We start from the raw sequence: 23,138 nt of genomic DNA, 5'->3' as shown, positions 1-23,138 counted from the left end.
AGTAATCTGTTAAATAAATAATTCACTCATAATAGTCAGGCTGCTTGCCATCTGCTGTGCTGATGTAACCTAGAGAGCAAATCTTTCTGGTGAATGAATAAACTCTGAACAATGACCTCATGCGTGATGAGTTATAGCTATAGAGTTTGATCTGTCTTCTCTTCTCTTCCTTCCTCTCTCTCTCCTCTACACGCACCAGCTGTGTACCATCAAGGCGCTGATCTGCACTAGCTGTGTTCTGCTGAAAGAGAGAGTCATTGTGCATTGAGAGAGTCTCCTCACAGCACAACAGCATTGTGCCCTGCCCAACTATTCCTTTAATTCTGCTCTCATTTCCCACTCACTCGCTCGCTCGCTCTTTCTGCAGGGCATACAGGAATGCATTGCAGTGGGCAGAGAGGCATTTTCATCACACTCAGGCAAAAAATGTCCTCAGCCCACTCTGTACTGCATGGCAGAAATGGAAAGTTTTGGTGTTTCTGCCATTTTTACAAGTAATCAACAACAGATTCCCTGAACTGAAAGAAATATTAAGTTAAAAAATATTAAACTAAATAGATAGTTTCAGAGTTTAATTCATTACATATATATTATATTTGTTTTTATTTACATTATATTAGAAACATTCATTCATTGATTTTTTCTTATTTTCTTTCAGCTTAGTCCCTGATTTTTTAGGGGTCACTACAGTGTAATGATCTGCCAACTTCTATTAGAACCATTATAATAAAATAAAAATAACAACAATAACAGAACGCTTCGTTTGAAGACCATTTTGTGAAATTAAATAATTAATAAATTATTTGCAAAACATACAGAGCATATTAAACACTTATGTTTACTTTAATGTTTCATATCACTTTTGTGAAAATAAAATGGCAATATATGAATAAAATACTGATAGTTCTTTCAGCGCGATGGATATATTTTTTTATATAAAAGTAAAACAACATACTTATTCTGACCTGTACTTACTCAAATATTTAAAAGAAATTATCATATGTGTCTTGTAAGGGTTTGGGTCAACAGAGGTTTATGCAGTTTATGCAGTTTATGAAGAACAGTAGACAGGCAGGCAATGGTCAAACAGATAGCAAACAGGAGCATAAAAGTCATCCAAGATCAAGGTCAAAACAGGCAAAAGGTCAGCACTGGCAGCAAAGAATAAATAAACAGTAAGGCAAGGGTCAAAACACGACAAGACAATGTAAGAAAAACACTTACGTGATGGTATGAAACTGAAACAAGACTCAGCAATGATGTGTGTGTTTGTGCTGTGTTTGTGCTGAGCTGCTTCAGTTGTGTGTGTTTGCAATCAAGGGGGATCTGGACCAGGTGTCTAAGTGAAGTGCTTGATGGGATTTGTAGTTCATTAAAGTGGGAGATTTGTAGTTCTTCAGCGATCTACGCAGACTGGATCACAGGTGACCATAAAAATATAGCTAACAAGATTTTTTTAATATTAAGCTGAACAACATATTAGTGGGTGTCTGCTTCTGCATATCATACTAGTACTGTATAATAGTAATATAGTTTAATTTAGTTTATTTCATATTTAATTTATGGTGAAATTCCAAAAAGTCCAATACATCTATGATAAAACACGTTTATAATTTTTATTTAATCTAACGTTAAACATTACTTCCTTTACTGTTAGTGAATGTTTATTGTAATATTTTTAATTCATGTGCTATTGTGATGATGTCTGACCCGGTTCACCATCTATATAACCCCTGGTTAAACATATAATGAGCTCTGTTTAAACATGTGGCTTCTATTGTACCAACTATAGTGTCAGTACAATTTGGTACTTCAAGCATCTTGATATAATGACATATAACTTTTATATCACAGCAGAGGTACAGAGACATTTCCTTTAACATGCAATCAAACACATCTCTTGTTGTGACTCCTGTTACATCCAATTTTAACTTTTTGTCTCATATATAAGTCTCCTTGTTATATCTTGGGTTCGTTCTTTGTAGGTGGATTACTCAATCAGATGGATTTGGTTATTGACGATTTGACACGATCCAGGATCGTTTCGTTCTTCAAAACGAGAGTTGTTGTCATAGCAACATTGTTGTCTGGTACAGATGTTACTACTTCAATGTGTTCCTTATGGCGCCATTCATACCGCGGCGACAGCGGTACTTGGTGCGCCAGCAGCTTTTGACCGCTGGGTGGCAGTTTAACCACAGATATTCAGCTTTGCCTTTCCACAACACTAAACAGACTTTTCTGTGCGTACCTTATGTGATCAGATGTGTTCAATTAAAATATAATTTTGATTTAGTTTTCTTAGTAATAAACATGATCTTACCAGGGCTTAACGTATTCCGGCACCATGCCGGATCTCCGGCGTGCGGCCGTGAGAGAAAAAAAAAATAGAGCTTGCACATGCGATTTAGTTGGGGATGCTCAAAATAACCGATTAAGCAATAACCGAAAGGGCACGTTTGTAACCGATGAATGGTATCAGTTAAACGATTAAAATATGCTTTATACATTTTTAAAGTTTGGCTGCAGACGGGGCATCTGTTAAATTGTTTACTGACTGCAGCCAGTGTTTTACGCTCTGCTTATGCTCGCTCAGCGCCGATCTGGAAACATTTTGGATTCGTGGCGAACGAGAAAGGCGAATCAATAATTAGGATGAAGCTATTTGTTGGGCTTGTTTAGAAAAATAAGTGTTAAATGGACAAACACGTCGAACCTCCAGAGCTGCGGTCATGTCACCCAGCCCATGGAATGCGGAGCCAGCTCCGGTGTCATCTACTGAACGCAAATGCCCAGCTAGTCCAGCCAGGTATGGCAGAGAGGCCTTTTCAAAAATGGCCAAATACAAAAGAGAAACTGATAAATAGTAGACGTTGATGAGAAATGGAGCAGCATATTTGGTAGTTGAGAACGCGCCGCTCCGCGATGTAGAGCTGGTTTCCGAGAAATGCAGGCGGCGGAGCAAGATACCCTCTTTGCCACAGTTTCTGCATGCGCTACAGGCACACGTCTCAGTGCTGCTGGAAACATTGTAATCTCAAATAAGTCTCCGCTTAAACCGAACAAAGTCAACATGTTAGTTTTTCTGGCAAAGAATTTAAAATATGAATAGAAAACAAAAGGCGGAGAGACGCAGTTTTTTTTTCAACATCTGACTTATGTTGTTACAAGCCTAGGCTAATATTTTTGTTCTTCGTTACTATTTATATTATTATTGATTAGTATTTGTGAAGTTTCTAAAATGTAACGTTTACTGTTTCAAGCAGTTAAAGTTATTTCTATTTAACTAGCCGTCATTATTATAGGCTGTATTGTGTTGTTTTATCAACGAAAGTTAAACAACAAACATGTTCGTTTGTACGGATATTTAGCATAATACTTTTGTCTTTTTTGATTTCTTAATTTTTACATGAAATGTAAATTAACTTAGGTAGGCTACTTGGGTACAGGGGCGTAATTTGTTGGTAGTATACCGAGGAATGCTTAGATAGTGAATATTGTCATCATTATTAAAAAAAATTATAAATAAATAAATAAATAAATAAAACACCTTACGGAAAGGATGAAATAAAGGAAAAGCATGCTCTTAATCATTCTTCATAATCTGATTCGTAGCTATACATGCAATAAACTTATATTGCGCCGACAAGAACAAGCTCTAAAAGGTAAAGTCTAAAGCAAGAGGAGTTATTGATATTAATGTTAGTTGTTAATATGATCGTAAACACTGCGTTGTATAATTAACGCCGTCATTGTGTCGTGTCTGCGATTTTTTTTTTCTCGTTGAAGAACAGAAAATTCATGTTATCGCCGTCTTCCCAGCCAGGTTTTCATGCACAGTTTCCGTTTTTGTTTCTTCTCAAACAATAAAGTTTCGCTATAGCAGGCCCGGCGGCAGGATATCATAAATGAGGGCGCAAGGGCGATATTTTTATATGACGTGCTAAAATTGAAAAATGAAATTTACATGAAGAGCTTTATTAGTGAAAAGCTGCCGAGCGCAACGAAATGGGCTATAAGCTATATTTGCTCTTATGTGCTGAAATACTTAACACTTTTCTTAAGACCACAGAATAATATGCAACATCTAAATGTCATATAGCCAATAAGGAAAAATTAACATGTTTCAGGTCTCTCCAGTGCATTTGGACTGAATGTTTGACTGTGTCTTACTGGATGTCTCCAGTAACTCTATAAACATAGAGACACAAGCAGACTGTAGAATTCATTCATTAATTCTTTCTTTTATTTATTTATTGTCAACCAAATATATATATAAATTAATATGTGTGTGTGTGCGTGTGCGTGTGCGTGTGCGTGTGCGTGTGTGTGTGTGTGTGTGTGTGTGTGTGTGTGTGTGTGTGATTGCAGCAGACTGAAGAAGTTGTGCATTGGGTGGGTGGCATCTGCTGTTATGCAGAGGGCTCTACGGGTACGTGTGCTGTAAATGTCCTGAAGGGAGGGGAGAGAGACACCAACGATCTTCTCAGCTGTTCTCACTATGCATTGAAGTGTTTTCCTGCAGAAAATCCAAGGTTCCATACCACACAGTGATGCAGCTGGTCAGGATGCTCTCAATAGTGCCTCTGTAGAAGGTGTACATGATTGGGGCTGGTGCTCTTGCTCTTTTGAGTGGCAGCCTGTTTGAACATATCCCAGTCTGTGGTATTGAAGCAGTCTTGTAAAGCCTCTGAAGAACCTTCTGGCCACACTTGTATCTCCTTGCAAACCGGTTTGGTGACTTTAACGATCGGTCTGTAAGCAGGCATTAGCATGACAGTTAAGTGGTCCACCAAGGTGGGGGAGGGGGAAGGCTTTGTAAGCTCCTCTCTGTGTGGTATAATCAAAGTCCATTGTGTTATTGCCCCGTGTTGGAAAGTCTATGTGTTGTTGTATTTTTGGAAACACACTCTTTAGGTCTGCATGGTTAAAGTCCCCTGCCAGGATGAGAAAAGCATCGGGGTGGGCTGTCTGCTGCTCACTAATGTGCAGTTTCCGTAAACACAAAAGCACAACAGTCCTTTACAGTCCTATGTGATGAACGAAGTAGACGGATGTAGTCCAGTTTGTTGTCTAGCGAGCGTACGTTCGCTAGAATGATGGAGGGGATTGCGGGTTTGTGGGGGTTAGCCGCTAGCCTTGTTCGGATACCCCCGCGCTTACCCCTCTTCTGCTTCCTCTCGAGCCGCTTGAAGCGCCTCCATTGTGGGCGAGGTGGTGAGGTGGGGGTCGGAGGATGGGTACGCATCCGGAGCAAGCCGAAATCTTGCAGCTCATCAGTGTCCGCGGAGTTTAACTTGTGAAGTTTGTTTCTACCGATGTCGAGCAGAAATGTTCGACTATATGCGCGCTTAAGGACAGATAAACGTGACGTTGACGCACAATAACACGGCGACGTACAAGACGAGGAACACAAAAACACATTAATAACACATTAATAAATAATACCAAGTTTTAACACATCTGCTACATTCCAGTGGAGCCTCCGTTGCGCTCTACCACAGCTGGCAAAACTTTCTGAAGGTGGTTTAAACACCAAATAAGTGTTTTAAATTATGTTAGTCTCCTTATTTCTTTCCGTTTTATTTTAAATATTATAAATGTTTAAAGTTTTAGGTAAAGACGTCAAAATATGCCCACACATGCAAGCTAAACTAGATCATATCTGAGTCATCATGCTTTATTACCCAACCAAAATCAGCGAGGAAAAAATAAATGTTTTAAATTAAATTATATTTAAATGTTAAATTAAATAAAAAAAATGAATTTAAAATTTAAATGCCATTTAAAAATAGTTGCTAAAATTAATGTGTTACTTACTTACATTTTTAGGCATTAGCCAAACAGAAAGCCTGTCTACGGTAAATCCACACGCACTAAATAGCCTACCTTTTTCTTTTATAACACTGTAAACATAACTTCGCAGGTCGATCATCTTCAAACGCAAAAGGCATTTTTAAGTGTCCTAACTTGACTGCTGCTGTAGAATGGGATGTTTTTTTACATAACTTTAAACGTGTGCTTTAGCTATGTCAAAATTAAAGCAATTTTTTTAAGGGCTCTGCGTTTTGTCAATTGTATAGCTTTAATAATAATAATAATAATAATGGATATAACAAATTATAATATTATAGTATAGACATTTTTACTAGGCTACTTTAATATTAATCCCTAACTGAAAAACGAATGTGAAAATGACTGGCAGCTGTGCTAAAATTAATATAATGGCAAATTTCTTCTGCGTTTTTTCCCTTTATAGCTCAATAGTTTTATTCAAAGAATATAGTTCTCTCTTCAACTTTCAGGTTTGAGGTGGGGGAAGAAATGGCAGAGGCAATTCAAATGTACCATCTCTAAATTAAAAAAGGCCACTTACGCGGCATCTGTGTGTAAAGATTATTACCTTATTTTTATTTTATTATTATTATTTATTTATTCATTCATTCATTCGTCATTCATTTTCTTTTTGGCTTAGTCCCTTTATTAGTCTGTAATTGCCACAGCGGAATGAACCGTCAACTTATCCAGCATAAGTTTTACGCAGAGGATGCCAGGAGGGCCAGCTGGGGCTTCGGGACGGAGTGAAAGGAGAGGCAGGACTTTGCCCCGAGTCTGGGAAAGATGGCTTGCCGTCATTACACTAGTTTTCCGATGGCACACGAGTTACATGCGCCAAACACATGAACAAATAAATTAATAAATAAGGGAAAGAAAACATCTAGCCTTATAGGCTGAGTTCTTTTTGATTATAATCGCCGTTAAGTTTCCATTTTAAATGTAAGGCTGTTGCAAAAAATAATAAAATTGCTTAAAATAATACAATTTTAATTTATAAGTGACTTTGCTGCGTCCCCCTTGATGTTTCAATAACGCATAATAATCTATACACCATATTAAAGACACTTAAATAGACATGATTTCGGCCTCACTGATGCCCATTAACTCCTGACAGACAAGCTTTTGGTTATGAGAAGGGGGAAGGGGTCTCCACTATTAAGTGTTTTTCACAAACATGAATACACAAAATCCAAAACTCCTATAGGACGGATGGCGTAACAAAACCTATGCGTTTAAAAACGAAACCGCATTAAATATGGGGCCTTATGAAAATGAATGTTTCTATCTTTTGAACGGTGACGGCATAATATCATGGAATTACTTTCAATAGCAAAATAAAAAAACATCTCAAGGAAGAACGGACAAAAGAAAGTTTCACTTCTATCACTCTTTAAAAGTTTTGGTTTGGGTCATTGTAAATGCTCAGTCTCGTTATGAGCTGATCTTCATTTCTCTGTGTTGGTGGAATAAAGCAGGCGAGTCAGCCGCACCAATTTATGAGCAGACAGAGCAGGATTCTCGCGATGACCACCAGCGCAATTCAGCTCTTTGTTATGAGCCGTAGTTTCAGTGTAAACTTAGTAAAGGTGAGTTTCTTTGGCAATGATGTGTACAGTGTTAGATTTTATATTTAGCGGACATTTGCGCTGAGCACGCGGTGAATGCAACGCATCAAGATTCGGGCACCTTCTCCGAAAACACTCGATTGATCTCAGCTGGTGGATCAACATTTACCTCATGTTATGATCGCTGTCATCTGCGCCATTATTATTATTATTATAACTTTAGGGGAGGTTTGCAAACCTGTGCACTTTTCACTCTTCAGCCGTTTGTATTTCCTGCAGTAACAAAAGCTCCCTGTTCATTATATTCAGACACACAAATGCTCCCAAATATATTATGAGGGCGCATAGATTAAATTTCGGGCGCTCATGCGACCAAAATGATTGCAATTTCGAGCCCTGTAGTATAAGGACATGTATTCAGACCACAACTGAACGTTTGAAGAAAATTGAATGCCTTATTATTTAGAATTAGCTATTATTGATGTAAATGCAGCCGTTCAAGGCGCATAATTGATTTATTACGGTACTGACGGTATTAGAAAATCCATGTCGTGGCGCAATGTCACACCGGTGATGACTATGACACCGGTGTACCGCCCACCCCTACTACCTGTTATTTAAAATATCTATATTACGCTCCAAGCATTCGCCAAAAAGAAAATATTTCTAAGTAAAAACACAAAACATAGCTGAATAGAGTGTTGCCTGCTTTAGAGGATGGGTTAGTAATTATATTATAACTGGTTATGTTCAGGTCAATGAAATAATACCTTTAATAAATAAAATATGTTCGTAAGAACGTGGTGGGCCAGTGATTCCGTCGCTGTCATCAGTGGTTTAATGAGCTCAGGAGAATTCTGCTTTGCATTTTTCTATGCATTACTAACATCACTAAACCAGACATTTGTTTTATAAGTTAACCAAATATTCGCAGAGATTCAGCAGTTTTTTTTTCTGACGCGTTTGCCAGTCATGCCAGTCAGTTAAAAAAAAAGTAACCGTGGCCCTGTTTGCAGGTATTAATATTCGTTTTTTCGTCAATCTGATGCAATTTTTATTATTTATACAGGACGTTAAAATGCAATTAAAAGTTTCAAATCAATTAAACTCAATTTATAAAAAGGCTAGCCTATTTTATGCATTAAATATAACTAATTTCCTTTATTTCTGATTAGACCATGCATTTTAGACTATTTTACAATTGTAATATGTGCATATGCTTTTTTTTTAAATAACATTCGTTTAACAAATATTTTAGCACATCGAAAGTAATTAAGTGACCTGTTTTTTTTTTTATTAAAACCTTTATGCAAAAGGATCAGAGGATAAATTATCGTAGGATAAACGTATCTTATGGAAAAACACCAATTGACGGGCTCTGCTTTCGGTTTTAAAAGAATCAAGCAGCTTTAAAAAATATAATTTGCTGAAGAGAAATGACAGGAAAAAAAGAAAGAAAAAGATAAAATATATAGGGACTGTTAAAAGAACATTTTTCTTTAATATATTCTTTCGACTCCGAAACATCAGCTAAGAAAGATTATGATGAATGACGGAGTTTCTCTATTGCCTGCTTCAGCAGTTGTCCCGGTCCCGCTGGTTATGAACGAGGAGGCGGAGAGAATGCGCTGTTTAGTTTCGGCTTGATATATTTAAATAAAAACTAACACCGAACTGCTTTTAACGCTCAAAAAGTTAAACTAAAATGCACAATTCTTGTTGGTTGCACCCGCGGGATGCACAATGAACCAAACGCGGCATTATTTTAATTCTATATTCGTGAAGAATGAGCCATGAGATTGAGATTTTTGAAGGTGCTCTCTAGCGGCGAAGTTCCTGGCAGAGTAGCGAGTGAAAAAATGTGCATAAAGAAATTGGACAAGAGGAATAACATTTTAAATTATATAACAAGCATCGTATTCTTTCTAATCCTCGCCCAGTTTTAATACAAGTTGTGTTTTTTTAATATTTGTGGCTGGGAAGTTTATTAAGAATATATTTATAATTATATATAATTAAATAAATACATAATTATATATATATATATATATATATATATATATATAGAGAGAGAGAGAGAGAGAGAGAGAGAGAGAGAGAGAGAGAGAGAGAGAGAGAGAGAGAGAGAGAGAGAGAGAGAGAGAGAGCTGCTGTAAAGGCTATTTCTTTCCGTTCGCATCCCGTCCCTTTGCGCCCCCTGGCGGCTTTTTCACAAACTGCGGTCTTACACTAAAAACAGCAGCATTTATTTCAAACGGCGGCGGTATAAGCCACGGCGGTAATAGCCACTTTGAACTCTCACCTACTGTAGCTCAAACCTGCTCGGGAGCAGGCTCATTTCATATAAACAGGATTAGATCAGGTCATTTCAAGCAAAGGTAATACTGAAAGCATGTACCGAATGCTGATATTTTCTTAGTAACCAATAGGTTATGCAGTAGTAACCAATAGGTTATATACATTTGGGGAAATTGTAAAACAGTTTTAAAATGTATATACATATATTTATACATATATAATAAGTTTAATTGATATAAAGTTAAATATAAATATAAGTTAAATATAAGTTTAAAAAATATATATGAATAACGTATGCAATCTGCACTCCGAACTAAAAGTACAATAACTGTCATGGGGTGCTTCAAAGAGAACATTTATTAATATGGACTTTTTAGATACAAATGTGTACTATTTTAAGGTATCGACCGAGCTTTAGTACAATTTGTCTATGATAATAGACATGACCAATATTCAACAGTTTTTTTTGTTGTTTTGTTTGTTTTTTTAAAGGAATAAAAATGTATGCAGTCATGCACATGTTTTGACAGCTAATACGAAAGTTCAAGACACTTTTTGTCTTATAGCCATGCATAATTAACAATTGAAAACAGACGGTTTTTACACCAATTAAGAAACCTAGGCTACTATAATAAAGAAAATGCCCTCTAAATGTAAAAGTAAATAAATTGCTAAATACACTTGACTCATGAAAGTGTAAAGCCTGCAGCCCACAACAAAGGTGGAAAGTTAATGTGTATCATATTTAACAAACCGTTTACTACGAATTTTATATAATTTTGCTCACATGGATAATAGAATATTTATCAGATGATGATGTTGCATTGCTGATCATGATTTCAAGGATCGATAGATCTGTCCTTCACAACACACTCAGCGATCTCAGATCAGTTTATCCGACATTTTAATCTGATTCGCAAACTTGTTTGAAGAACCAAATTAGCCACAGATCAGTTATCAAGATTACAAGACCCCAGATGTTAAATCATCTTAAATTGTTATTTTTATAATAAATATAGTTATTCGTTTTTTAAAGACACATGCACTAATATGTCATCTCTTAATAATGTATGAGAATGAAAATATTTTTCACAGTAAATTATTAGTAAGGAGTAATCTAAAATAGCTGTAACCCAGCAGAAAACAAAGCTGAGATTTTTTTGTGTTTCCATCTAATTAAATGTATGTGCAAAAACATACGAAGCATATTAAATTCTACTAATGTTTCAAATCACTTTTGTGAAAACAAAACGTCAATATACAGATTAAATAATGTTGATATTGATATATTTATGTAAATTTAAGTGAAACAATGTACTGTACAATGTATTACACTGTAAAACTTCCACTCAATTGATTTGTTTTGGGACAACATGAAGGAATTAAGTTAACTTATTAGTTTTTACAAATTAAAGTGAAGTGAACATAAAATAATTAAGTTGTCTCAAAAAACGTGCGTTGTTTCAGCCATTTTAAAAACTGGTGCTGGCCCACCTGAAGGACATCACTGAACCCTCACTGGACTCTCTTCAGTTTGCCTACAGAGCAAACAGGTCTGTGGATGATGCAGTAAATATGGGACTGCATTATGCTCTGCAACACCTAGACAGACCAGGGACCTATGTGAGGATCTTGTTTGTTGACTTCAGCTCGGCGTTTAACACTATCATCCCAAAACTTCTCCTGCCCAAATTAACTCAGCTCTCTGTGCCCACCTCTGTCTGTCAGTGGATCAACAGCTTCCTAACGGACAGGCAGCAGCTGGTGAAGCTGGGAAAATTCTCATCTAGCATCCGCACAATCAGCACTGGCGCCCCCCAGGGGTGTGTCCTCTCCCCACTGCTCTTCTCCCTGTACACGAATGACTGCACATCAAAAGACTCCTCTGTGAAGCTCTTGAAGTTTGCAGACGACACCACACTTATCGGCCTCATTCAGGACGGTGACGAGTCTGCTTACAGACAGGAGGTTAAGGAGTTGGCTGTCTGGTGTAGCCACAACAACCTGGAGCTCAACACGCTCAAAACAGTGGAGATGATAGTGGACTTCAGGAGAAACCCCCCTGCTCTCCCCCCACTGAGCATCATGGACAGCATTGTGGCAGCAGCGGAGTAATTCAGGTTCCTGGGCACCACCATCTCTCAGGACCTGAAGTGGGACACTCACATTGACTCCATTGTCAAAAAAGCTCAACAGAGGCTGTACTTTCTTCGTCAGCTGAGGAAGTTTAACCTCCCAAAGGAGCTGCTGAAACAGTTCTACACCTCCATCATTGAATCAGTCATCTGCACATCAATAACTGTCTGGTTTAGCTCAGCTACTAAATACGACCTCCAAAGACTACGTCGAATAGTTCGGACTGCTGAGCGAATCACTGGTACAACCCTTCCTACTCCCCAAGAACTGTACTTATCCAGAGCGAGCAGAAGGGCTGCCAAAATCACTCTGGACCCCTCACACCCAGCACACTGCCTCTTTGAACTTTTACCTTCTGGTCGACGCTACAGAGCACTGCGCACCAGAACAGCCCGACACAGAAACAGTTTCTTCCCTCAGGCAATCCATCTCATGAACACTTGATGATAATAATTGTGGAACCAACATCACTACTTGCCATACACTTTTATACACATATACACTTATTTAACAACACACTTTACATGCCAATTTGCACATAACAGCTGCACATATAACGTTGTATATAGTAATAAACACGTACATACACTTGTCAATCTGTATATTTGCACTCACTACTTCAATTTTTTTAAATATATGTATTATCTGTTTTTTGTTCTGTCTCTGTAATCCTGTTGCACTGTAGAAGCTCTGTCACGAAAACAAATTCCTAGTATGTGTGAACATACCTTGCAATAAAGCTCTTTCTGATTCTGATTCTGATTCTGATTTAAATAAGTAGCTTGAAGAAACAACAAACTAAATTCTTTAAGTGCAGACTTACTCAAATAAATCCTCTTATACTCAAATAAAACGCATGTGCACAAGCATGCAGACATTCGTGCAAATGAATAAATGAATAAATAAATTAATAATGCGCTCATCAATCTCAAGAGCTGCTAGTATGGGTGGACAGGGTCACTGGGTCACTGTCATGGTTATTCCTATCAAACACAGTTCACTGGAGTGACTGCAGGCGACCGAGACAGTCAAATGGCTAACAAGAGCTCCACTAATGGTTCGTCAGGTTCACTTTAGGTTATACAGACCGACACAGAGGGAGAAGGAAAGAGAGAAAGAGAGAGAGAAATCAATAAGCAGCCATTATGGGAGTGCTGTGGTCCTCTGAGAGCAGCGGCGCAGGCCAACGCCCATCTGAAAATCAGCATTCAACATCCAAAGCCTACAGCCGTCATTCTTCAAATACAGTCCCAACAATACTACACTGAATAGCCGCATACTATGCTCACACACGTCTCACACTGCGCCTCTGCATTTCAATCCCATGAGTCAGCAATATCTGAAGGGTGGAGCGGAGTTATTCAAGCAGAAGTGTAGTTCAGAGCTGCATTTGTCACAGGAAGCCACATTTGTGCTTCTGATGAGGTAAAATGCTTGATTATATTTCATAATTGCTCTTATTCTCCTCTTCTGTTACTGTAAATCGCTAGCAGAGGGTGTGTGTGTATGTGTGTGTGTGTGTGTGTGTGTGTCATCTCGTCCCACCCTGACTATTGAGCTTCTCAGAAAGGAAGCTTTTCTAAATCTGAAGTGTCATGGATCATGGTTCGTCAATTCCTGATTCACCGCACAATTTCCTGGACTCAGAAGCATTAAACTGGCATGAGATGAGAGAGGATGTAAAACGCTCCCTGCTGTATCAGTCTGGCCAATCGAAATGCTGCATCGCTCTTAATGAACATCCCTCATCTCCGTCGTCTAAAAGGAGATCTATTAGGCTACCTTTCCATCCATGCATACAGTCCTTCCTCTTTCCGCGAGTCTCTTTGTATCCATCCATAATGAGTTAGAAAGAAAAACATCTGACTGGCTCTACTAAGGGTCACATGGTTGATGTCACTAATTTACTTATTAGATTAGCAACCAATTCACTTGCAGAATGTGAATAATTTCTTATTTGAACATTGTTAGTAGCTCCTAATTCTTCTGCCTAATGCTTATTTTAAAGTGTAATCTGTTTATGTGTAAGTTTAAAGGGGGAACAACTTAACATATACCGGTACACACACATCCATATTAAGAGTTCAGATGTAAAACCTCTAAGTCCCCTTTGAAATTTTCTTCTAAAATGAGCTTTCTCTGCAAGCTCCTGTGTGTGGGCTCAGAAATTTAACTTATATGGCAATGAATATGTTATTTTCACTTCCTTTAAAGCAGAGATGTCCAAAGTAGGGCCAGCAGGCCAAAGTTGGCCCATGGTAACCTTTGATTTGTCCCACCATCCCATCTGAAAAGAGAGGATGATGGAGATATGGTTGGAGCGAATGACAGAGATCGGTATTTTGATTTTAACGTAACCCTTTCTTTGTTTTATTGCTGAGCTACAAAAAATTCAACTGAAATCAGACTTTTAAAATGTAAACAATGTCACATGACAAAAAGTAATGAACCAGACATCGGCAAACAAATCGAGGCAAAGGCAGGCTCAGACCGACTAGAGTTTTCAGCATTGAACTCCATTGGGGTATAAATAAGATTGTTTATGTTTTTACTGTAATAATAAGTTCATTAAAAAATGTTAAAAATAATACTGCAATAGTTAATATGAAAAGTTTTCAAGTTATTTTTTAAATATTGGCGAATAAATTACGAAATAACCCATTTCAAATTTAATTATACGATGTGATACATTCGGTTTGGCATATATATATATTTGGCCCACATCCCTCAATCGAGTTTGGTCTTTGGCCCTTTATAAGAAAAAGTTTGGCCACCCCTGCTTTAAAGTGAAATAACTAAGCATAAACATGCTCATGTTAAATTATGCTCATTTTAGATTAAAGATGGCAGTTCATATTAGGGATGGGACAAAAACCGGTTTCAAGGTTTACCACGGTTTGGAATGGTTATAAAACCTCAAAAAATGTTCAAATATATAATTCCTAAGGTATATGTAAGTTTTTTCCCTGACTTTTCAACTAATTTATTTATTCAGGCCGAACAGTATCTCCAGCAGTTAAGAACTCTTCACATCGAAAGCTACTGGTCACCCCCAATCCAGCAAACATTTGAATATGAAAACTAATGCACCAACATCCAGGCATGCTATGGACCTGAACAGTGCAGCGTAGCATTCTATGGGGAAAAAGTGTTTTCTACGTTCAAAATAACTTATTATAGAGCAGTAATCACAATAATGTGAAACCGTAATATTTTTATCTAAGGCAACCCCTGATTAATAAAAGGACCAAGCTGAAGGAAGATGAATGAATGAATAAACAATGATTAACTGAATGACCCTTCAGGCACAGGACGTCAACATGACATTGTACCCCAACGTACCACAATATTGTGCGGACATTGAATTTCGTTTGGAAATGAAAACCAGGTTGACGTCAGAACCCAACGTCAGGTCAACGTCAATGTCCAATGTCCAACCTAAAATCAACCGAAAATAAATCAAATATCAACATCTAATCATGTTACACTTGACGCTGTATGGACGTTACCACTATGACATCTATCAGACGTAGGACTTTGGTTGCTTTCCAAACAACCTAAAATCAACCAAATATCAACGCAATTTGACGTCGTTATTGGACGTCAAAATAACGTTGTCCTTAGACGCTTGCTAGACATTGGATTTTGATCACCTGACGTCATGACCTAAATGTAACTTAATATTAACGTCTTATGATGTTGTGTGCCTGCTGGGAATATTTCAGTAATGTTTACTTTATTTTTTAGTAAATGCAGCATTGGTGAGCATCAAGAGACTTAAAAAAATGTTTTATTTTTTAGTCATACTAGGATTAACCCAGACTTCTGTGTTTAAAGAATGATACAAGATCAGCCTTGTTCATCCTCTCCTCTCTCACACACAAGCCTCATTCTAACACATAAACTTGCAGTGATCTCCTGTCAGGATGCATAAGCTACTAATAAAATTGTAAAACCCCAAACTGCTTACGTCGTTTCGTTTAATTATGTTTGTAAAGACACGGGAGAATCACAAGCTTCTTCACAGCTTCTCTGCATGATTAAATCCCGTTAAGTAATAAAGACCGACAAAACAGCTCTTCTGAACGTGTTTACTGGAGTGTGTATGACTGACTGCTCTGATCTGATGTTCGTGAGTCTGCTGATCTCCCTAAATGAAGTGAAGTGTGTTCTCATGTTCTCTCCATCTTTCCTTTCTCTCCTCTCTGCCTAACCGCTTTGTGATAATTGAATCAGGGTTCAATTAGGCATGACTGGGAGAGCGGGGGCTGCACATTCACTCGCTCTCTCACACACACACTCACACACACCACACCCTCTGAGCAAAACAACGCCATACACTATATTTATCAAGTGTATTTGGGTCTCCTGGAATCCATTATGAGAAAAATCGCATCTTTCTGACTAATCTCCCTCCATGATCTTTTCTTGTCCTCTGTAAATTTCTCCCCTCTTATTGTCTCTCTCCGTGTGTGGGTTGGGGGTTAGATTCGTGTCATATTAACACACGCACACACTTTCTGTCACACACTAGAATATTATGCTGCTATTGTTAATAATATTATGATGATCACATAATGGATGCAGAAGAGAATAAAAAGTAATAATAATATAATCATCAACCACTCCAAATCTGTTACCATGACAATTAAGTAATAAATAATACATTAATCCAGTGGTCTCAAACAGCTCTGCAAAGTTTAGCTCCAACCACCTCCAACTCACACCTGCTTAATAGTCTCTAGTAGTCTTGAACACCTTGATTAGTTGGATCAGCTGTGGTTGATTAGGGTTGGAGCAAAACTGTGCAGAGCTGCGGCCCTCCAGGAATCCAGTTTGAGACCCATGCATTAATGTATTATAATTCAAACATTAATTCTGCAATTCAAATAAAGATATCACAAGTCAATTTCTTAAACAAAGTGCTTTGCAAAAAGAAGTCTGTCAGGTTTCAAATGCTAATAAATTTGGATTTATTTTGGTTGTCAGACATTGGTAAATCATGCACTAATGTCTTTCATGCACTCAACAAACGTTTTGCTGCTTTATTCAAACTACTTATTTTAAAATGAGCTCACAAAAAGGGACAACTTGTTTTATGCCAAATGAACTTAAAATTGTAAAAGCCATTACGTTAACTTAATCAATTTGCATTGTGACGAGATCAAGAGGTTGTGTGGAACCCAGCATTTTTACAGTGTGGAAGGATTGTACTTCTATGTTGGGGATTCTTCATTCCAGTCATTCATTCATTTTCTTTTCGGCTTAGTACCTTTATTAATCTGGGGTTGCCACAGCGGAATGAACCGCCAACTTATTCAGCACATTTTTTATGCAGCGGATGCCCTTCCAGCCGCAACCCATCTCTGGGAAACATCCATACACACTCATTCACACTCATACACTACGGACAATTTAGTCTTCCCAATTCACCTGTAACGCATGTCTTTGGACTGTGGGGGAAACCGGAGCACCCGGAGGAAACCCACGCGAATGCAGGGAGAACATGCAAACTCCCCACAGAAACGGCAACTGACTCAGCTAAGTCTCTATTTCTGAGGTCGCCACAGCGGAATGAACCGGCAACTATTCCAGCATTCACACACACACACTACGGCCAATTTAGTTTATTCAATTCACTTAGCACATGTCTTTGGACTGTGGAGGAAACCAGAGCAACCGGACTAAACCCACACGAATATGATGAGAACTTGCAAACTCCACACAGAAATGCCATCTGGTGCTAACCACTAACCCACCATGTCACCCCATTTTACATAATAAACAACCAAATCAACTGACTAAATCTCAATTCATTCATTCTTTTGGGGTCGTCGCCACAGCGGAATGAACTGCCAACTTATCCAGCATTTCTTTTACGCAGCGGATGCCCTCCCATTTGCAACCCATTATTGGGAGACATCGATACACATTCATTCACACACATTTGACAATTTAGCATACCCAATTCACCTGTACCGCATGTCTCTGAACTATAGGGGAAACCAGAGCACCCGGAGGAGAACATGCAAACTCCACACAGAAACTGCCAACAGACCCAGCCGAGGCTCGAACCTTCTTGCTGTGAGGCGATCGTGCTACCCATTGCACCACTATGATGCCTAAATCTTGTTTTAATCTTGTTATTAATTAAGTGTTTTCATTAATTACACATATATAAATGAAACAACATACTTTTATGTACTTGTCACTATTAAAACATATAGATGTGTGATCAGGCAATATGTTTGTACATGTAAAATAAAACATCTTGCTAAAACATTGTGTAAAACTTAGTGGTTTCAAGGATTGAACAATGTATTTTATTTTTACCTCAATTAAATGTCAATTCATTTATATTTTAATGCTCCACAGGTATTTACACAATCTTATGATAAAAATCGAATCACTCTTGTTTTAAATGTGTCTTTTCGTTATACAAACTGTTTTTACACTATACCACATGTAGTGTGTCTTCAGTAAATCATAGTAAAATAAATGTGTTAGCAATCTCCGACCAGGTGATACAACTATACAGGAAGAACAAAAAAAATAACCTAGTTTGATACTGAATTATACTTTTATTATTTTGATTAGGGTTGCGCAATATTGGAAAAATCAGACATTGCGATATTTTAATATATATTGTCATAAAATAACTTAAATATCAGGTTTTCTATGGAGTCTAACAGTAATCAGGTACAAGAATCAAATAATCATACAAAAAATGCCTTTCTTACGTCGCTTTGTCTCGTTTCTAGCCCAAATATCAAAATATTCTTTGCTTAAGTAAAAATATTGTTTTATTTTCAACTTTACTGTCCTTTTCAAACTTTTCCTTAAAACAAACAAAATTATCTGTCAGTGGGGCAAGTAAAATAATCTTCTTTTCGCTTTGAAATGTAGATATTTGGACTAGAAACGAGACAAACATTCTAAGCAAGAAACTTTTATGGCATGAATTGTATAAATTCTGTATAAACACAGTAATTAAATACAATTCTGTAGCTCCTCGTCAACTATAATTCAGACTGAACGTTGCATATCGTGCGATGTGACTATTGTGAATGCGCACATTGCAATATCGAAGCTGAAACTAATTTTAATGCACAAAAAACAATTTTCTCCTCTGATATAGTGTGACAACAAAGTGTTTTGTAGTACATTCTCTAAAGTTGACTAGAGTTTACTACAGAACTGCCTTCCACTCATCAATCTCTATATATTACAGCATTCATTAAACATCAGAGTTTCCACTATATTTCAAGTCACCTGAGCTGCTCTTCAAACATCATAACTCAAGAATTTCACTCAGAATTTCATCTTTTAAACATGATTTGACTTGGGCATTCATGTGTTTAGAACTTGTATTTATCATACTATTACAAGAGTTGAATATAAAATTAATCACTCTTCTGAGCTCTTACAGTAAGACTATGGTTTACCTGAGTGAAACTCACTTCATACCTCCATTAAAATCACTTCAACTACAAAACAGCTCAAAAAAGGGAAGATAGTGCCGAATAATTGGATATTCTGTTAAATAACACACCAGCGTTTAGACATTTTTAAGTGTCCAGATACTTTACGATGAAAACCGAGATGGCTTTACTAATGCCACTGCACTCTAAACCCCTTTTAGCTTGCAAATCTGTAGATAAGACACGGTTAACTGAACAGACACGCTTCTGCAGCTTAACTTTGTGGCACATCCACCACAAGCAAAATACCAAAATACAATTTCATGCTAATGATTCACTAAAACCATTCAGTCCTGATGATGGCTGTGCCTGATGCACATGTGTGTCTTCCCTAATTTCACATCAAAAGGGCCCAATAAAAGAGCAGAGGAAAACCTCTGACTGTAAAGCAAGAATTATGACAAAGAAAAGATCTGAGAGGTACAGTAAAGCTGTATAGCTCCGGGTGATGCTGTTATGTACGAGCTGCACACACCCATACACACATGGACAGCACACACATATATACACTCGCTTACTCAAATATACAGCGGTTTACAAATAAACGCTTCCTCTTTCCCTCGTAAATAAAAGCTGACACACAGATGAAGGAGACTATAGCCGGCTTAAATAAAGAAATGTTCAAAAGGACATAAAAGTTCAAGCAGATCAAATGATATGAAAATCTAATGTCATTTTGAATTTCAGTTTAATATAGTATCTATAACAATAAAACAAGTACAACTGAATGTAGTCTGGAATATTAAGAGATAATCAGAGTCACTCACCAATATCAGTTCTTTAATATCCTTTCTACACTGTAAAAGCTTTTGCGCAGTACTTGAAAGTTGAGTCAACTCAAAAAAGGTCTGCAGCCTTACAATTTTGAGTTGCGTCAACTTTTTTTACAGTGTACAGATATGTGTATTTCACTGGACTATAGGGTTGGGCGATGTCGACCAATTTGGCATCGTACGATGTCTAATGTGAAACATCACAATGGACGATGGCATCGTCGTCATAGACGCCGGTGAATTAATTATTTATGAATAATTAATTAATTCATAACGAATTGCCTACCGTTTCAACTACCTGACCCGCATGGTCTTGGTTTTACCCATAACCAAATCATAAATAAATAATGATAAGTTACACACAAATTACCACCTGTCAATCACTTTTTCCGCGAGACTCTGGCGTGAATAGGCAGAGTGATCTGTGTCTTTATAATGGTGTCGACAAACTTGGTTGGTAAAAAGGTGCACAACCAACAGGAACCAATCAACAGTATCTGAGGTTTTTGCTAAAACTACTAAGTACACTAAAGTGACGCTGTGATATTACCTGATAGATTCAAAAGACCGAAGAGTCGTTAGATGGTGGCAAGATTAATTAAATATCACGTTTAACAAGTGCCAATTTCACATCTGTCACATTCATAATGAAACTTGAATGCAAAAAAAATGTAAAATAAAATAAAATCAATAATTTTTGTTCTATAGAGAGCAACTCATTTCATTTTTATTAGCGTTATCTCTTTTGGGTTGTGCAGTTTAATTCACAGAATTTCTACAAAGTATGTTTTATGCTGTAAACTTGCTCATTTTTTTGGTCACATCCATAACGCATGTTTATGTTCCTCATTTAAAATATAAAAATGTTTACAGATTGCATTTTTTTTTTTTCAGATCCTATTGCTCTGTGGTGAGTTGTTTTGGAAAATATAAACAGATGTGTCAATATTATGTTAACATAAACTTTCTCTGTGAATTTAAGTTTTGAGTTTTTACTGCAAATGTCACGTCCATAACGCTGGAATTGCTCATAACTATTGTTATATTAAAATACATTTTAGTGTGGGTTTTCTATAAAACAAGGTTAAAAATGTTTGATACTCATGATTATCTGCAACAAACAAATAAATTAAAATAAATAAACTAATAAACAAAACTGTTTACTTGAATGTACTAAAAACTAAATTATAGTAATAATGATAATAGCAATTAATAATATAAATAAACAGTTAAAGCTGAACTGCACTTTTAACATAGGCTACATTCATTCTTCCATTCTTGCCGAAGAGATTTCAAAGCAACAGTAGCAACATTCTGCAATAATAGATTTATTACACCTTTATTCTCATTTTGGTCATCATGCTCTCATTAACTTTGCCACGAACCAACATTTTGACAAATATACATACCACACACGCATAGAAAACTCCTGATCAGACAGTACTGTACACATGATTCTGCCATTAAACTGTATAGTAATGAATAAGAGAATGACGTGTGCAGTGATTGATTGACAGGCTGTGCTGCTGAATCCTGAGCTCGCGGCGGCGTTGACAACAACAACAATGTGCGATTAATGTTACACTACGAACATTTCAGTCGTATATCTGATTAAAAACAAGCATTCACAAACTAGAGAAGGGTAAAACTCGATTATTAACCCGCTCTGGATATGAAAAAGAGTTTCTGTTAGGAATAGCGGTGTCATCTGTTTGTACACACTGTAGCCACGCTACTTAATCCTCTTAGGAAATCATGCTTTCTGACTAATAATGCAGCACTGTTTAACACACACAATGATGGTCAGGTCGACTTTACACCAGCGTTTACTGATGTTCAGCGCGTTTAACTGAGGAAAAGTCTTGCACTTACTTCGCTTTCAGGATACGGAGGTATTCCAACAAGGCAAAATGCAACTCCATTCATTGGACAGCTTAACTTGTTTTACAGAGGGATAGCGAGGGGGGTTTCGGGGAGGGGTCGCGATTAAAAAGTTTATAAAAGAAATCTGCTACGAGCGATTTATCTAGCACAGCGGCGTCCACATATCCTAGTTTTCTTCCGTTCACTCGCCTCTTTTTCCCGTTGTTTGGGCTTCCCGCAGTGCCCTCCCTCTTCCCTCGCCCCGATGCAAATCCGTTCAGTTCCTCCACCGGCCTGTCCCGCTACACAGTACTATCCTGCAGGATTAATCTAACTAACGGGTGACGCGGAGCTCCCTCTGCCGCCTAAACACGGCTATTACACCATGGCGCGCCGCTTTCGGAAACTGTGACGTAGCAGGACGCGTGACGGGCGCCAGAGCGCGGTGCGTTCAAGGCCACGAAAACAAAGCCCCCTTTGTACCCAGATAAAAAGATAAACGGGAACGAAAAGACATAACAGAAAGGGGAAGGTGAGTAAAGTATGAGTGGGTAGACAAAGATATACACGCTTACGGCGTGATCAAATATGTTACTAGAGGAGCTACCTTTAGGAAAATGCAGTGGTATCATGTACAAGTATTTATACTATCAGATAATGGGATTAAATGATAAACGGCTATTTTTTGGGCTACTGTGTTAACACGGCAACACATTTCCCTCACTACACCATGATACTCCCACTGTGGCTTTAAATTCTACATCATAAAAGCCTTTTTTATCTTTTGGTTAATGACAGCGTGAATACAAAGAAAACCAAGACTAAATGTATCCTATTTCATTTCTTCTTTTTTGATTCAGACCAAAAAGACTGTAAGTGAGAGCATCAGACACACTGTAAGCTCTGCTGTTGTCATTACTCAAGATATTAAGTTGATATAACTTGACATTACTTAAAATACCAAGTTTTGGCATCAAAACTTAAACAGGTGTGTTTAACTTACTCATTAGGCAACAAAAACTGTCACTTAATATTTTAAGTTCTCCAAACTTAACATTTTAATTTCTTTAAACAATTCAATGGTGCACAGAAGAACTACCTGAGCCCATCTGACGAAAGAGAAAAGTTAAATTAGTAAGTAGATATTTAAATGCTTAAATACATTATTCCTAATTGATATACAT

At 37.4% G+C, this 23,138-nt stretch overlaps 1 protein-coding gene across 2 annotated transcripts in view; it reads right to left on the bottom strand.

Annotated features, from left to right (window-relative positions):
• Positions 1-23,138, bottom strand: part of arhgap23a (Rho GTPase activating protein 23a) — a 155,300-nt gene that overhangs the window by 109,468 nt on the left and 22,694 nt on the right. Inside the window, exon 1 of one of the 2 annotated variants that reach the window (XM_056454016.1) lies at positions 21,964-22,180. The exons of the other annotated variant lie outside the window; for it this stretch is intronic. Within the exon in view, the coding sequence (XP_056309991.1) occupies positions 21,964-22,017 (54 nt within the window). The 5' untranslated portion in view covers positions 22,018-22,180. Of the gene's footprint in view, positions 1-21,963; positions 22,181-23,138 lie in introns of those variants that run through there. 2 annotated transcript variants of the gene reach the window in all.

This window comes from Danio aesculapii, chromosome 3 (genome assembly GCF_903798145.1).
Source record: "Danio aesculapii chromosome 3, fDanAes4.1, whole genome shotgun sequence".
Lineage (NCBI taxonomy): Eukaryota > Metazoa > Chordata > Actinopteri > Cypriniformes > Danionidae > Danio > Danio aesculapii.
The sequence above is the reverse complement of the archived record's forward strand: the minus strand, read 5'-3'. Positions and strand labels throughout refer to the sequence as shown.